Here is a 22577-nt window from a genome sequence, read left to right on the forward strand (position 1 = left end):
TCTCTAGCAGGATGGCCAGACGTCTGAGCCCAGGGAAGGCAGAGAAAGCATGGAAATCCAAGAGGTGGATGAAAATGGTACATGGCCTAATGCCCTGTCCCAGTAGCCAAGGCTCTGAAGAAAGTAGGCAGCAGCCCCAAATGTTTGCATTTATTATAAACAAAGGTGCAGACCCTAGGCTCTCAAACACATCAACAGGCACAAAGCTAAGACAGATCTGGTGAGATATTAACAGAGGAATGGGGAACACCGAGGTATTCGTGTCTGGGCCAGAGCAGCCACCGAGGCCCCCCCGCACCTTTGGTCCAGACAGCCCCTTGGCCCAGGTGTCCCAGGTGCCAAGACACACTGTGGACTCGGGTTTGGGAGCTGGATGTTCTGTTGAAGCTGGTGACGGGAGAAGCAGGGACTATCAGAGGTCAGACTGTGGGCCAGTTTTCCTCCAGGACTCAGGGGTCTCAGCCTCACAACAACTATCATACACACTTTGAAACAGAAAACAGGCAAAATGTTTGGCTAAAAAGGAAATAACACTGCAGGGAGGACACCTGAGTGTGCCGGTGGACAGAGGCTACCCTGCCTACCTGTGATGGGGGTCATGGCCAGCCAGGGCAGCCAGAACTGTGGGTGGATGTAGCCCTCTGGGCAGTGCCAGGAAGAATGCAGGGACCATCCAGTCAGACAGTGGTCGGGGACGGGTGGGGCTCTGCCTGAAGTGTTTTGATCTCAGGAGGCTGCCCACCCTCCACTGGGCACAGCACAGGATCTGGGGACTATGGGACATCTGCTGAAAGGATTAAAACCCAACTTAGCCAGGTCCCAAACCTCACCCACAGGCCTGCATCATAGCTCTGGTTCTCTGAAGAGTCCCCCACGCCCTGGGGAACAGGCCATGGCCTCAAGCAGTGGCTAGCCGCTCCACCGAAACTGGAACATATATGCACGCTGCCCACGGAAAGCTGTGCTATCCTAGCATGACACAAGCCCCACCTGGTCTCCCTGGGGTGGTATGGAAAAGAACTCACCCCAGTCTTTGAATTTTGTTTGAGATTTCAAAAGAGCACGATTTCAAGTGAGGAAGAGAACAAAGTAGGGTCCCAGCAACTCTGGCAAGGACTGCTTCCCACCACGTCAGCATCACAAGAAGTCTCGTGTACAAACAGGACTCACGCACCACGCACGGGGAGAAAAGGACCATGCCTGCGTACCCAGTCTCACACGCGCGCGCACACACACGTACACACACATGGTGGCAGCCCCAGATGCAGGGACATGCTCAGGGGGCTGCCTTTGGGGGATCCATGTAGGCTGGGTTGTAAGGAGGCTGGGTGGCAGGGTAGGGCATGGCCGCACCTCCTGAAAATAGAGAGGACACTGGTTGGTTATGAGCACAGGGGCTGCAGTGTGAGGGGGCAGAGGCAGGAGATTTAGGGGGTTCAGGAAGGGTCAGAGCTGGCAGAGCTGGTACTCACCGGCCAATGTCTCATGGTAAGCCGGGGGGCCCAACGGCTGGGCGGGGTAAGGTGGTGGGTACTGTGTCGGGTAGGGTGCCGCTGGCATCCCTGGCTGCGGGGGCATGGGGTGATAGCCCTGGTACGTCGGTCCGGGGTAGCTGGGCGGCACACTTGGAGGCTGAGGGTAAGGGGTGTGTACCACGGTGGTGGCCGTGGTGGTGGTCACAACCGCTGCAAAGAGAATCCCAGTCAGGACCACTGCCACCCCTCACTCGGGCTTAACCAAGCCAGGGTGCCGCTCAGCTCCCCTTGCCGCCTGGGGTCTGCACCCCATACACCAAGGGTCACGGCGGGGTGGGGAGGGGGCGGGCGTGCTTACGACGTGGCCGGCGGCACATCTTGTAGAGATAGCAGCAGGAGCAGGTGAAACAGATGATGACGGTGACGACGGAGAGCACAAAGATGGTCAGGCCGATGGCTACGGTTGCCCCAAACCTGCCAAAGAGCCGATCATGACCCAGGGCCTCTCGCCCCTGCCCAGGACAGAGTCCACACCCCACCATTCCCAGGGGCACCCCTCTTGCCAGAGGAGACTCTGGGCGACACAGAGCAACATCTAGGTTGTGTAGCTTGAACCTCTTTCAGAATCCGTTTCCTCACGTGTAAAATGGGGTTTGTCTTATGAGTCTGTATAAAGCACCCAAGGTCTACCCCTCTTGCCCCGCCCGAGGAGCACGGCAGGGAGTTCTTCCGGTGCCTCCCCACCATACACCCGTCTTGGCCACCTCCGCCTAGTCAGCAGACGGTTATCGAGCACATGCCACAAACCAGAAACTCAGCAGTGGGTGAGACAGACCCGCCCTTGGCCTCCGGAAGCCCACAGCCCAGTGCAGGAGGCAGATGTTGAAGGTAAAATGACTGTGGAAGCACAAGGGACAAAGATGGGGAGAAATTCCAGGAGAGCCGAGGTCAGTATGGCCAGAAGCGTGAGGAGAGGCATGCAGAGAACACAGACTCAGCACTGGCCCCGGAGTAGGGCTGCTGGCCTCCCGGAGTGACAGTGAGCCTGCTGGATGCCAAGCACTGTACCAGTGGGTGGGCTCCTGCACTCTGGCCAGTATTGCAGGCCGGTGAACAATGAAACAGGTAGACGATATGGGCGTGCTGGAGGTAATCTTGCCTTCCGGAAGGGCCTGATGCCGGGCCCTCAGCAAGGACCACAACAGAGTGGAGGGGCTTTAAGAAAGAAGAGTTTTGGGCAGGAAGGTCACTAAAATTGACTTTCAAGGGCAGACAGAGACCCTTGTTCTCCTCCACAGGTGCCAAGGGACCAAGCTCTATTCTAAGAAAATGTACATGCTTGCTGACTGCACGTAAAACATGGAAGGAGCAGGGTGCCTGGGTGGCTCAGTCGGTTGAGCGTCCAACTCCTGATTTCAGCTCAGGTTATGATCCCAGGGTTGTGAGATCGAGCCTTATGTCAGGCTCCATGCTGAGCATGGATCCTGGTTCAGATTCTCTCTCTCTCCGCCCCCCACCCCGTCCCCTCCCCTCTACCTCACTCGCACTCTCTCTCTAAAATTAAAAATTAAAAAACATGGAAGGAGGGGCACCTGACTGGCTCAGTTGGTAGAGCATGAGACTCTTGATCTCAAGCCGCACACTGGGCATGGAGACTACTTCAAAAACAATTTTTTTTAATTAAAAAATAAAACTTGGAAGAAGCTTGGTGAGCTGTTAGGGCCTCTGCCTCTACCGAAGACCCAGGGGAAGGCTGTGACTCCACCCCGCCCTGCCCGGACCTGGGGGGAGAAGCTGCCCCTCACAGTCCGGAGGGGCAGCACCACCTCAGCAGGGCCCCTCACAGCCCAGGGACAGGTGAAGAACAGACCTTTCATGCTCTGGACTCCAAAATACACAACCGCATTTGCAAAGCAGGAACCACTGGCCACTGTGCCGGCCCCTCACCTTCCCCTGACTCACAAGCTCCTCCCAGGCCCTCTGCTGCCCCCAAGGAATGGAGAGAAAGAAACACACACACACACACACACACACAGTATGGCGCCCAAGCTCACCCCATGTTAGCCTCTGCCTTCACTCCAGGGCAGCCAGGAGCCCTGGACTTCCCCTCTTTCCATCATGGGCCACTCAGTTTCAATCTCCTCCCCTTTCGAGGAAAAGGAAAGCAGATCTTGGCCCTCCCCTATCCCTGACGTCAGTGGCAGGAAGAGCAACACAGAGCTCTTAAAGACACAGCAAGGCCCAGCTGCACCAGAGGGGCCAGGAGCAGGCAGGGAAGCCAAGTGTTCAGGTGGGTCCTCCCAGAGTTGTGTCCCCAGCCTCACGTGCCCCGACCTGGCCTCTCACCAAGGCTATCCATCCGTCCTCCTGCCGAGACGCTGCCATGGGATCTGAGATGCCCTGAGTGCCCAAGCCACACTCCTGCTTGGCCCCAACTCAGCCCACCAGCCCCGTTCCAGCTGTCCTCCTTGATGGGTACCTTCAGTGATCTAGGCCCACCAGCAACCCCCAGGGCCTCCTGGATGACACACGAATCCCCTCAGCACCCCCTCTCCCACCAGCACATGTTCCAAGCCAGTAGCCTACCTTGCCAGGATGATGTAAGTGCCTCCTCAAGTGCCCCTGGCCAACCTGCCAGGTCTGATCATGTCACTCCTGCTCAAAACCCTGCTATGGCTCCTATAGCTCTCAGGATCACACAGGAATTCGCTTTATAATCTACTTGTTAAACTGTATCTGGGGCACCTGGCTGGCTCAGTCAGTATAGCACATGACTCTTGATCTTGGGTTGTGAGTTTGAGCTCCACATTGCGTGTAGAGATTACTTAAAAGTAAAAAAATTGGCGTGCCTGGGTGGCTTAGTCAGTGAAGAATCTGACTCTTGATTTCGGCTCAGGTCATAATCTCACAGTTTGTGAGATTTAGCCTGGCCCAGGGCCCCATGCGGACAGCACGAAGCCTACCTGGGATTCTCTCTCTCCTTTCTGCCCCGCCCCTGTTTGCACGTGCTCATGCATGCACGTTTCTTCTCTTAAATAAACTTAAAAAAAAAAAAAAAAGCTCAGATATTTTAATAGATATAAATAAATAAAATATTTTTTAAAATTTTATTTTAAAAAAATTTGGGGGCACCTGGGTGGCTCAGTCGGTCAAGCATCCAACTTCAGCTCAGGTCATGATCTCATGGCTCATGGGTTCGAGCCGCACATCGGGCTTTGTGCTGACAGCTCAGATTCTGTGTCTCCCTCTTTCTTTTTTTTTTTTTTAATTTTTTTTTCAACGTTTATTTATTTTTGGGACAGAGAGAGACAGAGCATGAACGGGGGAGGAGCAGAGAGAGAGGGAGACACAGAATCGGAAACAGGCTCCAGGCTCTGAGCCATCAGCCCAGAGCCTGATGCTGGGCTCAAACTCACGGACCGCGAGATCGTGACCTGGCTGAAGTCGGACGCTTAACCGACTGCGCCACCCAGGCGCCCCTGTGTCTCCCTCTTTCTCTGCAACTCCTCCACTTGCACTCTGTCTCTCTCTCTCTCTCAAAAATAAATGAACATTAAAAAACATTTTTTTTTGAGAGAGAGAGAGCGCATAAGTGGGGGAGGGGCAGAGAGGGAGGGTGACAGAGGATTTGAAGCAGGGTCTATGCTGACAGCAGAGAGCCTGATGTGGGGCTCAAACTCACAAATGGTGAGACCATGACCTGAGCTGAAGTAGAATGCTTAACTGAGTCATCCAGGCACCCCTAAATTTTCTTTTAGAGAGAGAGAGCATGGACAGGGGAGAGGGGCAGAAGGGGTGAGAGAGAGACAGAGAGAGAGAGAGAGAATCCTAAGGAGGCTCCACGTTCTGCACTGAGCCCAACACAGGGCTCGATCCCACAATCCTGGGATCATGACCTGAGCTGAAATTAAGAGCCAGATGCTGAAATGACAGCCAGCCAGGTGCCCCCCCCCACCAAAAAAAAAAGTCTTAAAAATTTTTTTTAATTAAAAAGAGATAAATTATGTGTATCTATTTGTACTTATCTGTACATATATTATAGTTTACAAAAAAGGGGGGTATCTAGGATTTGTCTCATCAGATAGTAAAACTTACAATAAGACAAATTTTAATCTTTAATTAATAAAGTCTAAATAAAATAAAACTTGTGTGGTCTGGGGCTCCCACCTTACCTTGTTCTCTGTGCTCTGGCCACATCACCTTCCTTTCAGCTTTGCAAAGCCCCATACTGTATCTTACCTCAGGGCCTTTGCACATGCAGTGCCTCCTGCCTGGTCCACTCTTCTCTTTGTCTCACCTCCATGTAATTAATTTCTGTTCACCTTTCAGAACTCAGCTCAAAATATTATTTCATCAGGAACACTTCCCCTGACCATGCAGATAAGTTCAGGTAAGAACTTCCTGTCTACCTCAGTTTATAAACACTCAGTGTGAGCATTTGATTAACATGTACCTTGCCTCCAGCCCGTGGATTCACAGAGGTACAGACTGCACCTGTTTTGGGCCATCACTGTAACTCCAGTGACTAGCATACAATAAGTGTTCAATAAGTATCTAATGAATGAAAAACTAACTCAGGGACCCAGGGGCAGCACCTCGTAGGACAGCAAGGCATGATGTTCTGGGGAAGGGTAATATTTGAGGGGTGGTTGCAGTGTGGCAGGGGTCTGTGGTACCAATGGCCACAGTTCCAGTTGAACCATGCCTCTGAGAGGAAGGAATGATATTCCCAAGGTTGGGGCTACCTCCCAGATCAAAGACACCCAAGGGCAAGTTCAAAAAATAGAGTCAGCCCAGGCAGGGAGCAGGTGGGGCTGAACTGGGGGGTCCCAGAAGGCCAAAGACTCCCAATGTTCAGATTGGGGAAAGGCCATCTCTGGAGCAGGGACACCAGCACTTTCACCATGATGCTGGCAAGACAGGGGACTGGCCATGACACAGTGGGTGTGAGAGCTGCAGAAAGGATGCTGGGAGGGCCAGGACAGGTGCACCACTGCCTCATCTCACCTCAAGGACCTGTATGCCTTTCCCACAAACTGTCACAGCAGAGTCAGGATGGAGGGTCAGCAGCAGCCTGCCTGGGGTCTGAAGCCATGCATCCTACCAGTCAGGTGCCTAAAAACATGCCAATCCTGCCTGACCATCCCATGAGTAGCAAGGGACTGGGAAGGGACAATGAAATCAGGATCCAAAAGAACCATGACAGAGGAGCAAGGAAGCTTTGGGGAGGGAACAAGCCAAAAAGGGACACAGCCACTGACCATTCAATAGGGCAGGATGGGGCTCACCTACCAAAGGTGGGGAGCAGGCAGAAGACTTGGGCCAACTCCAGGCCCATGGATAACATGGCCACACCATAGGGAGCACAGTGCCACATTCAGGGAAGATATCACCCATCCAGGTTGTGACAGGCAGAAATAGTCTCATCTGGGTCCCTGTGCTCTGGGCTGGTGCCTCATTCTTGGGGAACCCAAGGAGTCACTCACAGAGGCAGACAAGGGGTTTTTCCTTCTATCGAGGCTTCCCTGGAGCTCGCAGCCATGGCCTGGGCAGTAGGTGCCGGACCCACCAAGGAGCCCACACTCCAGTGGATAAACAGCACCCTTGGCCGAGGGGGCAGCACACAGATGCCCACCTGAGAGAATGGACAGGCAGCCACCTGAGGGCATTCACAGAAGTGTCGTTGGTGACCGTGCCCTTTTACCTGCCCAGTACCTGCTTCCCAAGCCCTAAACCTTTATTAAGACAGGTGTCATGTGAGACACAGGGGCTCTGGTAAGAAAGCAGAGAAGAGACGGGGCAGAGCAGGGTGGGGGCAAGTCAACAGCATTACTGTCAGCACTTCTCAGTGGGCAGCACATCCGGGGCAGGAGGCATGAAGGGCACAGGCAGGGCAGGAGGCACAGGCACCCCCACCAGGCAAGTGATGTGCACGCTGCAGCGTGTGGCCCTGCTCACCAGTTCCGTGACTGGTGCACACCTCAAGGAGCGACAGGTGCTCTTGGGCTCGTCCCAGTCACCTCCCTAACTGCCTGCCACAAGCCCCAGCAGTCATTCCTCCCATGCCCCTCAGGGACCTTGTTCTGCAGCGTCCCCTCTGTCCCCTTTCCCAGCCTAAGTCTCCACCAGCACCGAAGAAGCCCTTCTTCACCCTGACTCCTCCTCCAACTCCTGTCTTACTCCTCACTGGTTCACAGCCAGATATCTCCCTGAAGCTGTCTACACTCACTTCACCCTACCCATTTCCAACTCACTCTTCAATCCACTGCACTGAACGGCTCCTGCCACAGGTGCCATGGCCTCTGTGGTATGGCATCCACATTTCTCAATACCCCACGGACCGGGCGTCTTCCTCTTTCCTCCCACTTTTCTGAACCCTCCCGCTTAGCTCCTCCTGAGGCCATTCTTCAAACGTTGCTGACCCTCAGATTCAGTCCTCAACACACTCCTGCCACCCAACCTGAGCCCTTCACCCCAAACCCACTCCTTGTCCCACATCCTCTCACAGGGCCAGACCTCTGGCCCTGTCAACAGAGACCAGCTTCCCCCACCCCTCCCTAGCGCAGCTGCTGAATGCCCGTCTCCAGCCTCATAGCACCCCACCAAAGCCAGTCTCCCTCTGGCCTCCCAACACCTTGGACTGGGAAGCCATGGCTGCCTCCCACTAGCCACCCGCCACCCCGTCCCTGCCTGCTGCCTTCATCCTCCATAGAGCAGCCAGAGTGGTCTTCCTAAAACACCATTCAGACGAGCACTGCCCAGAACCCCATGCTGCCTGCTGTCCTCAGGACAAGGCCCACCCCTGGGCTGCCCCCGGCCCACACTGGCTAGACATCAGAACATCCTGTGGGGCCATCTGAAAGCCCACAGTTCTGGGACTCAACAGTGGAAGGGCATTTCCTGGATGTGGAGGGAGGGGCTCATCGAGGCGTCAGTCCCCAGTCAGCCAAGGGGGCAGGATCAGCCAGCAGACGGGAGTACAGAGGCCAGGCCCTGGGCACTGAGGAGGGACCACAGGCTGCACTTCTCCCCTCCCCACTCCCAGGTGCCCCGTCTGATTCCACATCCACCCAGGTCCACAGGGCAGGATGGGGCAGGCAAGCACCTGGACCCCCGTGTAAGCCCTGAGCCCAAAGTCTCTTCCTCCTAAGGGGCAACCAGGCCTGGGCAGATCTTCTCCCAAAAGGGGCTTCTAGATCCACCAGGGCAGGGGCAGGCGGCACGTGGAACAGTCCCCACCAGGAAAACGCACCAGTGGCTGCACGCTTACTCCATCTGCATGAAACGTGTGTCACAACACCTGGTCATGGTGGCAACAAGACATAGCAGGAAACTGGCCGAGGGAACTGAGCTTTCAAAGATTGGGTTGTTCCCTGGCCCCCTGACAGAAGGGCCCTGACACAGCAACCATAACTCACAAGCCCAGACATGGGGACTGGGTGTCATCGGTTGTCCCAGCATCTTCACCGCACTCCATCATTACCTCACCACCGTGCACCTGCACCACCATCGCCCACCGCCATCACCCCGTCACCTCTTCACCCATCACTGTCGCCCCGTCACCACCATTGCCCTGAGACCATCACCACCATCACTGTATCACCATCGCCACCAAAGCCCCACCGCGTCACCACCATTGCCCCGTCACCGTCACGATCACACCATCCCTGTCACCACCGTCACCATCATGCTCTCCCTATCACCTAGGTCAACATGGACCCCTACCCTTGGCCTTTCAACTGCCAACCATAGTCCTCCCATTCCTAAGTACGATGATTGAGGACACAACTTTCCAACATGAGGAGCAAGGGACCTGGTGGTCAGTCTCTGGGGCTAGTCACTACAATGACTCTGTGGCATCCCAGTCCCCCCAGCCCTCACTCTAGCCCGCTAAGCCCCTTGTCATCTTGGCCAGGAAGATGCACGCAGCCTGCAGGTTCTATTTACCCTGACATGGGGTCGCTGTCCAAGCTGGAACGGAACCTCAGCGCCGAGCCCAGCTGCTCCAGTGGCTCTATATCAGTGGACACGCTGCAAAGAGGAAAACTCACAGTTAATACATCCGAGCCCCACCCAGCATACCAGGAACAAATGCTACCTTAGTGCACACACACAACATGCACGAAAGCCAGTCCTGTACGGGGCCAGCGAGTAGCCCTAATGGCCTCCTGAGCATGACTATCACACACACCAGGATCTCAGGCTAGAATGCCACACATTCTTCTTTTTTTTTATTTTTTTAATGTTTATTTTATTTTTGAGACAGAGAGAGAGAGAGAGAAAGAGAGAGAGAGAGAGAGTGGGGGAGGGGCAGAGAGAGAGGGAGACAGAATCTGAAGCAGGCTCCAGGCTCTGAGTTGTCAGCACAGAGCCTGACACAGGGCTCAAACCCATCAACCATGAGATCATAACCCGACACTTAACTGACTGAGCCACCCAGGCGCCCCCACACATTTTTCTCAAGTGCACATGGAAACGTTCTCCAGTACAGACCACAGGTAAGGCCTGGCAGGCTCAATAGATTTGAAAAGATTGGTATCATACAAAGTATCTTTTCGAACCACAATGCTACTAAGCTAGAAATCAGCAAAGGAAGATTACCATGTCACAAAGTTAAAAAAGAAATGGTAGGGGCTCAGTAAAGCATCCAACTCCCGATTTCGGCTCAGGTCACCATCTCACAGTTTCGTGAGTTTGAGCCCTGCGTCAGGATCTGCACTGACAGTGTGGAGCTTACTTGTGATTCTCTCTCTCCCTCTCTCTCTGCCCCTCCCCTGCTCGTGCTCTGTCTCTCTCAAAATAAAAAAAAAATTTTTAAGAAAATTATTAATGAATTACTGTTAATTGTGCTAAATGTACTATTGATACAGTGATTATATTTCTTTACAAAGGACTCATTTGTATAGATAAAAACTAACATTTGAGGAGAAATTTTTATGATGGTTTAATTTTTATTTTGTTTTAAAATAATGAGGAAAAGGGGCACCTGAATGGCTCAGTTGGTTGAGCGTCCGACTTCAGCTCAGGTCATGATCTCACAGTCTGTGAGTTTGAGCCCCGCGTTGGGCTCTGTGCTGACAGTTCAGAGCCTGGAGCCTACTTCGGATTCTGTGTCTCCCTCTCTCTCTGCCCCTCCCCCACTCGCACTCTGTCTCTATCAAAAAATGAATAAACGTTAAAAAATTAAGTAATTAATTAATTAATGAGAAAAAAAGTGGTGGAAAGTGTATGATCAGAGTGTGGGTAACTATGGAAGCAGGTCATGGATGTGGAGTTATTATTCTCTTGTTTTTGTATATATTGAAACTTTCCAAAATTAAATGTAGAACAAAATTCAAAAGCATGAGGAACAACTACACCCTAAATTTGAAGGAAAACTGAAGCTGAGGAGAAAATACTTTTAAAAAATCAGAGAGCAAGGGCTCCTGGCTGGCTCAGTCAAAAAAGCATGCAACTCTTGATCTCCAGGTCATGGGCTCAAGCCCCAGGTCGGGTATAGAGATTACTCAAATAAATAAAACTTAAAAAAAAGAATCAGTATGTAGGCTTTGGTGAGCAATAACAGAGCAGAGGATGCCAAGCTGGTGTGTGGGAGGCTGGAAAGAGAGACCCAGGGAAGCTAACCCGGCATCTGAGGCCCTGTTGCTCCCGAGGGCACTAGCCAACTTCAGAGGGGCAGCTGAGGGGCTGAATGGAGATTGGACTCAGAGCCCACCAAGTGACGATGATTCTCTGATGATTCCCACCAACTGGGGATGAGACCTAAAAAGCTGCACCCCAAGAATAAGGGAGAAAGTGAGCAGAGAGCTGAGCTCCTAATCCTCTTGGCCTCTGCAGTTAGGCCAAGGTGGTCTGAGAGTGCCGTGTCCCTGCAAAAGCAAGACTTCTCCTCAGAAGTCCTGAGCTCCAAATTTCTACAGTCAATTTTGCAAATGTAATGTTAGGCACACATTACAAAGTTTTCAGAAACACTAGGACACTAGACAACATGAATACAAGACCAAAGAGAAAGGGACACGTGGGTGGCTCAGCTAAGTGTCCGACTTTGGCTCAGGTCACGATCTCATGGTTCGTGGGTTTGAGCCCTGCATTGGGCTCTGTGCTGACAGCTCAGAGCCTGGAGCCTGCTTCAGGTTCTGTGTCTCCTTCTCTTTCTGTCCCTCAGCTGCTCACGCTCTGTCTCTCTTTGTCTGTCTCTGTCTCTGTGTCTGTCTCTCTCTGTCTCTCTCTCTCTCTCTCTCAAAAATAAACAAACAGGAGCACCTGGGTGGCTCAGTTGGTTGACTGTCTGACTTTGGCTCGGGCCATGATCTCCTGGTTCGTGGCTCTGAGCCCCACATCAGGCTCTGTGCTGACAGCTTGGAGCCTGGAGCCTGCCTCAGATTCTGTGTCTCTGTCTCTCTCTGCTCATGCTTTCTCTCTCTCAAAAATAAATAAACATTAGGGGCACCTGGGTGGCGCAGTCGGTTAAGCGTCCGACTTCAGCCAGGTCACGATCTCGCGGTCCGTGAGTTCGAGCCCCACGTCGGGCTCTGGGCTGATGGCTCAGAGCCTGGAGCCTGTTTCCGATTCTGAGTCTCCCTCTCTCTCTGACCCTCTCCCGTTCATGCTCTGTCTCTCTCTGTCCCAAAAATAAATAAACGTTGAAAAAAAAAAAAAACTTAAAAAAAATAAATAAATAAACATTAAAAAAATTAAAAAATAAATAAAAATAAAAAATAAATGGGGCGCCTGGGTGGCTCAGTCGGTTAAGCATTTGACTTCGGCTCAGGTCATGATCACGCAGTCTGTGAGTTCAAGCCCCGCATCAGGCTCTGTGCTGACCGCTCAGAGCCTGGAGCCTGTTTCAGATTCTGTGTCTCCCTCTCTCTCTGACCCTCCGTTCATGCTTTGTCTCTCTCTGTCTCAAAAATAAACGTTAAGAAAAATTTTTTAAAAATAAATAAATACTTAGCTTCTTTAAAAATATATATATATAAAATAAAATAAAAAATAAATAAACAATCATTGGGGCACCTGGGTGGCTCAGTTGGTTAAGTGTCTGACTTCAGCTCAGGTCATGATCTCATGGTTCATGAGTTTGAGCCCCATGCTGAGCTATGTGCTGACAGCTCAGAGCCTGGAGCTGCTTCGGATTCTTCTGTGTCTCCTCTCTCTCTGTCCCTCCCCTGCTCGTACTCTGTCTCTCTCTCTCTCTCTCTCAAAAATAAACAGGGGCGCCTAGGTGGCTCAGTTGGTTGAGTGTCCAACTTTGGCTCAGGTCATGATCTTGCAGTTCATGGGTTCAAGCCCCACATCAGGCTCTGTGCTGACAACTTGGAGCCTGGAGCCTGCTTCAGATTCTGTCTCCCAGTCCTGCCACTCCTCTGTCTCTCTCTCAAAAATAAACATTAAAAAAAAAAATTTTTTTTTAAGTAGTCAGAAAAACCATATTGCTTGCAAAGGAGCAATCATTAAACTGTCAACTGGTTTCTCAACAGAAATAATAGACAACAGAAGACAATGGAATGGGGTGCCTGGCTGGCTCAGTCGGAGGGGTATGCAATGACTCTTAGTGTTGTTTTGTTTTTTTTTTTAATGTTTATTTATTTTTGAAAGAGAGAGGGAGAGTGCGAGTGGGGGAGGGGGAGAAAAGTGAGGGGGACCCAGAATCCGAAGCAGGCTCCAGGCTCTGAGCTGTCAGCACAGAGCCCAATGCGGGGCTCTAACTCACAAACTGTGAGATCATGACTTGAGCCAAAGTCAGACACTTAACCGACTGAGCTACCCAGGTGCCCCAGTATGCAATGACTCTTGACCTCAGGGTCATAAGTTTGATCCCCATGATGGGTGTAGAGATTGCTAAAAAAGTAAATAAACGTAAAAAAAAAAAAAAAAAAAAGAATGGAATGAAAGCTTTAAAGTGCTGAGAGAAGTTAGTAGCTGCCAACCTAGAAATCTATAACCAGGAAAAATATACTTTGAGGAGGAAGGTGAAATAACGACATTTTCAGAGAAACAAAAACCAAGAAAATTTGACACCAGCATACCTGCATGAAGGCAGAAGGAACATGATCTCAGTTGAGGCTTAAAGATGCAGGAAGCAATAAGAAGCAGCGAGAAGATAAAGATATGGATAAATGTAAATAAATATTCACTGTCTTGTATGGAAACCAATTTGACAATAAATTTCATATTGAAATAAATAAATATTCACTGTCAAAAACAATTAAAATACTGTCTTTGAGGCTTACAATGGTTATACAAGAGATAAAGAGGGACATTACATATGATAAGATGAACAATTCATCAGAAAGTCAAACCAACCCTAAATATGTATGCACCTAATAACAAAGCATCAGAACTCATGAAGCAAATATTGACAGAACTCAAACAACAAACATATCTGTGGTCTCCAGTAATCAATAAAGCAAGCAGACAAAACCAAAAGGCAGAAAAGAACTAAACACTATTATCAACCAACTTGACATGACACTTATAAAGCACTATACCCAACAACTGCAGAATATACCATTTTTCAGGTTCATATGAAACATTTACCAAGGTACAGTATAGGTTGGGTCATAAAATGAGTCACAATAAATCTCAAAAGACTTAAATCTTAAAAGAAAACAACTCAATGAGGTATCACCACACATTCACCAAAATTACTGAAATTAAAACCTAGGCAATAGCAATGATCTAGATCTTGACTGAGATATTATATGTGAGAAGTATACATTTATTAAAACTCATCAAACTGAAACATTCAGACCTGTGCATTTTGCTGTACGTGATTATAGCTCAATTTTTAAAAATGACTTACAATGCCAAGTTTAGAGAGGATGTATAGAAAACTGGGACTCTCATACATGGCTGGCAAGAGTGTAAATGGTACAGTGTTAGAAAACTGGAAGTATCTGCCAGTATCTGGAAGCTGAACACATGCACCAATGACTCAGCAATTTTACTCCAAGATATTTACCCAAAAGAAATATGTTCCTTCGAAATTTTTATTTATTTAAATAATCTCTGTCCCCAATGTGGGGCTCAAACTCATGACCCTAAGATCAACAGTCACATGCTCCTCCAACTGAGCCAGCCAGGCACCCCAGAAATAGGTTCCTTTTTTTTTTTTTTATGTTTTATTTATTTTTGAGGGAGAGAGAGACAGAGTACGAACAGGGGAGGGGCAGAGAGAGAGGGAGACACAGAACCTGTAAAGCAGGCTCTAGGCTCTGAGCCATCAGCACAGAGCCCGATGTGGGACTTGAACTCCTGAACCATGAGATCATGACTTGAGCCAAGTCAGAAGCTCAACCAACTGAGCCACTCAGGCGCCCTGAAATATGTTCCTTTTAAAAGGCACCAAAGAGGGGCACCTGGGTGGCTCAGTCGGTTAAGCATCTGACTTCAGCTCAGGTCATGATCTCACAGTTCTTGGGTTCAAACCCCGCATCATGCTGAGAGTTCAGAGCCTGGAGAATGCTTCCGATTCTGTATCTCCCTCTCTTTCTGTCCCTCCCCTGTTTGTGCTCTGTCTCTGTCTCTCAAAAGTGAATAAATGTTAAAAAAAAAAAAAAACAACTTAAAAAAATAAACAATAAATAAATAAATGGCGCCAAATATTTGCCTGGGTGGCCCAATTGGTTGGGTGTCTGACTTCAGCTCAGTTCATGATCTCAAGGTCCATGGGTTCAAGCCCGCGCCAGGCTCTGTGCTTTAGATTCTGTGTCTCCCTCTCTCTCTGCCCCTCCCCCACTCACACTCTGTTTCTCTCTCTCAAAAATAAATAAACGGGGTGCCTGGGTGGCTCAGTCGGTTAAGTGTCCGACTTTGGCTCAGGTCATGATCTCGTGGTCTGTGAGTTCAAGCCCCGCATCGGGCTCTGTGCTGACAGCTCAGAGCCTGGAGCCTGCTTCGGATTCTGTGTCTCCCTCTCTCTCTGACCATCCCCCGTTCATGCTTTGTCTCTCTCTGTCTCAAAAATAAATAAACGTTTAATAAATAAATAAATAAATAAATAAACAAACGTTGGAAACAGAATTTTTTTAAGGCACCAAAGGTTTGTGAAAAAGAGCCTGTTTCCGATTCTGTGTCTCCCTCTCTCTCTGCTCCTCCCCCGTTCATGCTCTGTCTCTCTCTGTCCCAAAAATAAATAAACGTTGAAAAAAAAATGAAAAAAAAAAAAGGTTTGTGAAAAAGAGTTCTTAATATCACTATTAGAATGGGGAGTGGGGGGGAGGGAAGAATAGCAGAAGCCTAGTCTAATAAAAGGTGTCTTAAAAAAAAAAAAAAAAAAAAAAAAACTACAGCAGGAGAGCCTGGGTGGCTCAGTCAGTTGAGCATCCATCTTTGGCTCAGGTCATGATCTCGCAGTTTGTGAGTTTGAGCCTCGCGTCAGGCTCGTTGCTGTCAGCAGAAAGGCTGCTTCAGATCTTCCGTTCCCCAACTTCCCGCCCCCAGCTCTGCCCCTCCCCCACTAACACTCTCTCTTCTCAAAAATAAATAAACATTAAAAACCACACACTTACAAAACTACAGCAAACATTTTTTAACCAGGAAATGATGAAAGCTTTCCCTCTGGAACCAGAAACAAGAATGCTACCTATCACCACTTTCAATCATCATTGTACTGGAGATCCTAGCCAGTGTAATAAAACAAGAAAAATTAATTAAAAGTATAAGAATTGGAATGGAAAAAATAAGACATTAACTGTACATGATGTGACTATTTTTGTAGAAAATTCTAAAGAAATTTCTATTAAAATCACTCAAATTAATAAGTAAATTTAGTAAAGTTTCTGGATACAAGGTCAATTTATTAAAATTTATTACCTTTCTCTGTATCAATACATAATGAGAATTTTAAACTATACTACTTACAGTACTATGAAAAAGACTGAGGCACCTGGATGGCTCAGTTGGTTAAGCATCCGACTTTGGTTCAGATCATGATCCCACAGTTTGTGGGTTCAAGCCCCATGTGGGGCTCTATGCTGACAGCTCAGAGCCTGGAGCCTGCTTTGAATTCTGTGTCTCCTTCTCTCTCTCTGTCCCTCTCCCACTTGTGCAATCTCTCTCTCTCTCTCTCTCTCTCTCTCTCTCTCTCTCTCTCTTTCTCTCTCTCTCTCTCTCTCTCTCTCAAAAATAAATAAATGAACTTAAAAGATTTTTTTTTTAAAGAGTAATTACCTAGGAGAAAGTACAGATGCAGGAAAACTATTTGACAAAATTCAAGATCCCTTCATGACTAAAAGTCCAAGCAAACTAGAAATAGAAAGCAACTTCCTCATTCTGATAAGAGACACCAATGAAAAAGCTACAGCTAGCATCATACTTAATACTGAATGTTTTCTTCCTAAATTGAGACCCAGAAAGAGATATCTGCTCTCATCACTTCTATTCAACATTGCACTGGAGGTCCCAGCCTGTGCAATGAGGCAAGAAGGAGCAAAAGCAATACAGAGTATAAAAGAAATAAACAGTAGAAGAAAAAAATGGAATAAAAACAAACCAAAACAATACGGTAAGTTAAAAAGAAAGAAGTACAGAATGAATAGGAGAGAGACCAATAAAAAGCACAAAATAAGATGGCAAATATAGTCCCAGTACAATATTACACTAAATTTAAATGAAATGCTCCTGTATTTTAAAAAATTACTGGAATGGATTTCTTTAAAAAAGACACATGCATAAATGTAAGGACACCAAAAGGTTGGAAGTAATCTTCAGGTGTGGCTGGCAGTGTATGCAGCCTGGTGTCGCCATTCCCAAGAGCACTTTCTTATTCAGTAATTACATACATCTCACTAACCTGGCAATTTGCTCCCATGCACACTTCCAAAAAATTCTCACATGGTTCCATAAAAGGAGATAGGAAGTACAGGAGGATGCCCATCACAATTATCTAGGATAGCAAGCTTAGGACTCAAAGAGAACGACACCACAGGGGTGGGCACAGGCCGGATGTACACAATGCAACATGGATGGGTCTTACAGACGCTGTGCTGAATGCAAAAGGTAAAAGAGTTCATTGTACCCACAAAACAATGTACATTTTGCAAAGCACAAAGTGGCTCTCTGCCCCTCTCTCCCACTTGTACTCTCTCTCTCTCAAATAAAATTAAAAAAAAATAGGGGCGTCTGGGTAGTTCAGTCATTTAAAGCATGTGACTTTGACTCAGGTCATGATCGCACAATTTGTGAATTTGAGCCCTCATCAGGCTTTCTGCTGTCAGCACAGAGCCTGTTTTGGATCCTCTGTTTCCCTCTCTCTGCCCCTTCCATGCTGGCACACACATGCACATGCACACAGGCACGCACGCGCTCTCTCTCTCTCAAAATAAATAAATAAACTTAAAAACAAATGGGTGGGAGGGGCTCAGTGGCTCAGGGGCTCAGCCCCTGAGTGGCTCAGTCAGTTAAGGTTAAGCTCCGACTTCGGTTCAGGTCATGATCTCATGGTTGGTGGGTTTGAGCCCTGTGTCAGGCTCCGTGCTGACAGCTAAGAGCTTGGGAGCCTGCTTTGGATTCTGTGTCTCCCTCTCTTTCTCTGCCCCTCCCCTGCTTGCACTCTGTCTCTCTCACTCTTTCTCTCAAAAATAAATTAACATAAAAAAAAATTTTTTTTTAAATAAATAGGGGCACCTGGGTGGCTCGTCAGTTAAAGGTCCGACTTCAGCTCAGGTAATGATCTCAAGGTTTGTGAGTTCGAGTCCCATGTCGGGCTCTTTGCTGTCAGCCAGAGCTTCCGATCCACTGTCCCTGTCTCTCTCTGACCCTCCCCCACTTGCGCAAGCGTGCATGTGCATGCACTCGGTCTCTCTCAAAAATAAATAAACGTGGGGTGCCTGGGTGGCTCAGTCGGTTGGGCAACCAACTTCACTCAGGTCATGATCTCACAGATTGTGAGTTTGAGCCCTGCATCGGGCTCTATGCTAACAGCTCAGAGCCTGGAACCTGCTTCAGATTCTGTGTCTCCCTCTCTCTCTGCCCCTCCCCCACTCACGTTCTCTCTCTCTCTCTCTCTCTCTCTCTCTCTCTCTCCAAGAGTAAATAAACATTAAAAAATTTTTTTAATTAAAAAAACATAAAAAAATAAAAATACAAATAAATGAATAAACTTTTAAAAATAAAAAATAAATTAAAAAATTAATTTAATTTAATTTAATTTAATTTATAAATAAATAAATAAATAAAACCCAAACCATGAAAAGGACATACACACTGGTAGCCTATGGAGTGAGAGGGAAATGGAATGGTCATGTGAGATTAAAGTAAATATGTAAGATGATCTGCGACCAAACATAAAACACAGATGTGGCAAAGGGAGACCTTGGGACCAGCCCATGAAACAGCCTAAACCGAGATGCAATGCAAATCCAGGGGCCAGACCAAGAGGACACAGGCACGGTGCAGTGAGACGTGCCTTCCAGGGCCCACAGGATGATACCTACACAAATCACATACAATCCTCCACCAGGTGCATGCACGCACTGTGGGGTACACTCACACCAAGGCATGCACCTTGCTGGTACAGGTACACATCCAGGTACATACCCGGGGTGAGCCACAGGGCCAGCTGAGGCCACCAGCCCCGAGAAACCTGCTCAGCCCAAGGCTGAGTGAGGTGGGTGAGCTGCAGTCCTCTAGGGTCGCAGGGAAAGGGGCAAGGGGCTAAGTGAGCAAGCTCTGGGGAGCTCAGCCCAGAACAGGGGCACCCCACCCCCACCCCCACCCCCACCCCTGGTCCAGTGCTCTACCACCTCGAGGGGGCTGAGAGGCCGGAGGGGCAGGGCTATTTCCCTTTCATGTACACTCCTGCTCGGGGCAGGCTCAGGCCTCCCCCACTGCGACCACCAGGCACCCACCTGGCCTCAGGCACAGAACACTTTTCCTCATCCCACACAAATTTCTTCAGCACATCAGAGCAGCAGTATTGTTTGTAACAGGTGCCACAGCAGAAATCAGGACAGGACTCAGGGAAGAGGATGCGTCCACGGGAAGCCACACACACTTCACTGTGGACTGGAGCAGAGAAACACACTTGTTAATCTGTGGCCACAGGGCCAGGCCTCATGCCAGATCTCAGCCATGTCCTGGCTAAAACAGCCCCTTTCCCAGCACTGCCAGCAGGCACAAGCATCTGGGCCATCTGTGAACCATCCTAGTCATTGGCCACCTCTAGCCGAAGCCCCTGTCAGCCTTGCCCTCTTCCCTGTCCCATAGCAGAGCACCTAACCAGCCCCCTTCCCTCCCCCACCGGCCACTTGCCTTCTGATAGAAGATTGACCTTTCTAAGTGGGAGTTTGGGCTACTTCCTGCTCTCAGACCATCCCTGGTCTCTACTGCCTCAGGATCAAGTCCAGAGTCCACAAAACAGGGTTTGGACTGCAAAAGGCCTTGACGGTCACTCCAGCTTTCCAACTCTACCCACATTCTGACTATATTCTTCATGCCTGCTTCCCATTCCCCACCTTCAAATCTACTCATCCTACAAGGCCTCACTCCAGGCCCCCTCCTCCAGAAACTGCCCAAGCCCAGCAATCACAGAGCTGAACAGTAATACCCCCAACTAGCTGCTGGGGCCCAGGCACTGGACCAACTAGTTCTCAATCCTTATTCCCTCTCCTCACCTGGGCCTGGGCCCCTGCTAGACACTGGACTGCAGGGGCCTGGCCCTCACAGACCACACGACAGGCTGTCTCCAGACCAACTCCCCATTGGCTACAGTTACACCCACCATATAAGAGTCTGTGAAACAATTAGCCCTGGGCTAGGGCTGCAGCGGGTGCCTAGAAAATGTTTATGCTCTCAGTGGCCAGGGCTCCGAGGCAGTGGCACCACTAGGAGTCCCAGAACCATTACAAGGCTCCCAAGCAAAACTGGGATCTAAGGATATTCCCCCAGGCTGGGGTATAGACAACACTTCACTGTACCAGGCCATGCTGAGAGGACCTGGCTGACAAGTGTGGGAAGTGACCAGGGCTTTGAGAGACCACAAGCCTTGCAAACTTCCAGGAAGATGCTACAGCCAAATGTTCCCATGCATCCTGAGGCTATATTAGCAGAGACCTAGTGTCCACCAGCAGGAGGGGGCAGTCCCGGATCGTGCCTGGGCAGACCCCCACTTAGAACACCCAATCCAGTAAGGCCCAGATGACTGTGGTAGCTGATAAACCATGAAGTGTGGCTACTTCACCTGGAAACAGTGCTGACACAGCACCTGGAACCCAGAGACCCAGAGTGGCCAGGGCCCCGGGGCAGCGTGCAGTGTCTGGAGACCATGTACAGAGCAAGGCCCACAGAAAGAGGCACTGAGTGGCCTCCCTGAGAAGAGATAACTAGGAATGGGATGGGGGCGGGGGAGGGGTGCTCTGCTCTTGGCAGGTTCAGGCAGAACCCTGCTCTGGGCAAAGCTGCAGGCCAGAGGAGCTGACCACTACCAGGCTCACCCTGGTAGTAGGTAGGATAGTAGGTATGGTCAGCATGGCCCATGCTACTGGGTTACTCGGGTGAGCCACCTCCAGCAGGGTCTTTACAGCCTTTACAGTCACGGCCCAGCCTCCAAGCTGGGACTGAAGACACAACGCTGACGCTGTCTGGGCCAAGAGCCCATGACACAAATGCTCTTCTGGGCCCCAGACACTTCCCAGTGGAGGAGGCTTCCCAGATCTCACTGGACCAGGGACCTGGGCTCCATCTTCTCACTTTCCCACCTCAGGTCCCCACATTCATCTCAGCCCCCAGGAAATAAAGCCCTTCTCCTGGAGGAAGCCACTCACCCCAGAGGGATCATCCGCTTCCTCTGGCTGGGCAAGGGGTTGTTCCAATTCCTACCCCTAAAAGGCCCCCAGCCTGGCCTCCTCCGCCTGTGAATCATCCGTCTACCGTCAACACACACACAGTGATGTTTCCTCCAACCCCGGGGAGACCGGCCTCAACCGGGCAGGGGCTTCCACCCAGTAAACAGAGCCCAAGGGAAAGCCTCTGATGGAGGGGCCAGCCCTCCCTGCTGCCACCACCCTAGGCTAAGGACTGGCGGGGACTCCTACCCCAGCCCCTGGGGACCCAATCCCTTGTAACACGTGAGGGAGCACAGACCCCACCACCACCACCACCATTCCCGGGCAGAGCCATGGTGGCAACTTCCTAGGGTCTGGGCAGTGTCAGTTCAGACTGGGAGGGGTGCTGCGGTGGAGGTCAGGTCAGTCCTGAGGGTTGGCTGACTGCCTCGCAGTTAATGGGGTGCGGGACACTGTGGGGATGGTGTTGCCTGGGCTCACGCCAGGGGCGCACGGACGTGGCTGCCCCGCTCCCCTACACACTGTCCCCGCCCGGGACAAACTCCCCCCACCCCCAAAGGCTCACCACCTGGAGGCGGCGGGAGCAGCAGCAGCAGCAGGAGGATCCGTGGCCCGGGGACACGCGCAGCCATAGCTGGGTGGCGGACGGACAGAAGAACAGACGGACAGAAGAAACAGGGGTCGAGGTGCAGCCGCAGCCTCAGCGACCCGTGCGGCCACCGCTTCCTCGCCCCGCCCCGGCGGCCTGTTCCGGGAACCCCGCCCGGAGGAGGGAGCGGAGGGGAGGAGGGCGAGGCGAGGGAAGGGGAGAGGACGCCCCTCCCAGCCTGCCGGCCAGGCCCACGTCCGGGGGCCAAGCAAAAACTATGGCCCGGGGCCGTTTAGGACGCTGACAGGCGCCTGGCGACCACCGACGTTGACTTCTGTGCACGGGATACTTTCCGCTCCCTGCCTCGCTCCCCCTCCACCCCAGCCCCAGTTCCTAGCCCTTGACCCCAAGGGGGTCTCCACTGGAATCTGTATCCTAACACTTGGGAGGCTGGACACAGCCCCTCCCCTCCCCGTGGCCCTGGGCCCTCCCATGCCCCTCATTCTGCATTGGAGGACCAGGTGAGGTGGTGGGGACAGTGCCCAGAGCAGACCTGGGCACACAGTAGGTACTCAATAAATGCCAGTCCCTTCTGCAAGCCTAGCCCATCACCTCACCCACTGGGTGGATACCTCTATCCCTTCAGGCATCCTACCCGCCCCACCCCGGCCCGAGTGGGGACCCCCTTGGGGTCAAGGGCTAGGAACTGGGGCTGGGGTGGAGGGG

At 50.6% G+C, this 22577-nt stretch overlaps 1 protein-coding gene across 3 annotated transcripts; it reads right to left on the bottom strand.

Annotated features, from left to right (window-relative positions):
* Window positions 1-135: 135 nt before the first annotated feature.
* Window positions 136-22004, bottom strand: SHISA5 (shisa family member 5). Of its 3 annotated transcripts, none has more exons than XM_040445276.1 (6): window positions 21828-22004; window positions 19328-19484; window positions 9423-9506; window positions 1834-1949; window positions 1473-1685; window positions 136-1356 (listed from the first exon to the last, which is right to left on the bottom strand). In XM_040445276.1, exons 1-6 carry the CDS (start codon window positions 21892-21894, stop codon window positions 1277-1279), a joined length of 717 nt encoding a protein of 238 aa, XP_040301210.1. In that variant the 5' UTR covers window positions 21895-22004; the 3' UTR covers window positions 136-1276. The 3 variants fall into 3 exon arrangements, with proteins under 3 accessions (XP_040301210.1, XP_040301211.1, XP_040301212.1); XM_040445277.1 differs by having other exon boundaries at window positions 21831-22003; XM_040445278.1 differs by lacking the exons at window positions 9423-9506; window positions 19328-19484; window positions 21828-22004 and adding an exon at window positions 3530-3652.
* Between the last annotated feature and the right edge of the window lie 573 nt (window positions 22005-22577).

Source organism: Herpailurus yagouaroundi, unplaced genomic scaffold (assembly GCF_014898765.1).
Source record: "Herpailurus yagouaroundi ecotype Mexico unplaced genomic scaffold, PumYag 193, whole genome shotgun sequence".
In the NCBI taxonomy this organism is placed as follows: Eukaryota; Metazoa; Chordata; class Mammalia; order Carnivora; family Felidae; genus Herpailurus; species Herpailurus yagouaroundi.

Bases quoted from the DNA above. Each gene is read 5' to 3' on its own strand.
- SHISA5 (XM_040445276.1), bottom strand. From the start codon at position 21,894: ATGGCTGCGCGTGTCCCCGGGCCACGGATCCTCCTGCTGCTGCTGCTG. The intron at 19,485-21,827 runs GTGAGCCTTTGG...TCTCTGCTCCAG, and splicing joins GCTCCCGCCGCCTCCAGGTG to TCCACAGTGAAGTGTGTGTG. The intron at 1,950-9,422 runs GTAAATAGAACC...GCTCTTTGGCAG, and splicing joins GACAGCGACCCCATGTCAGG to GTTTGGGGCAACCGTAGCCA.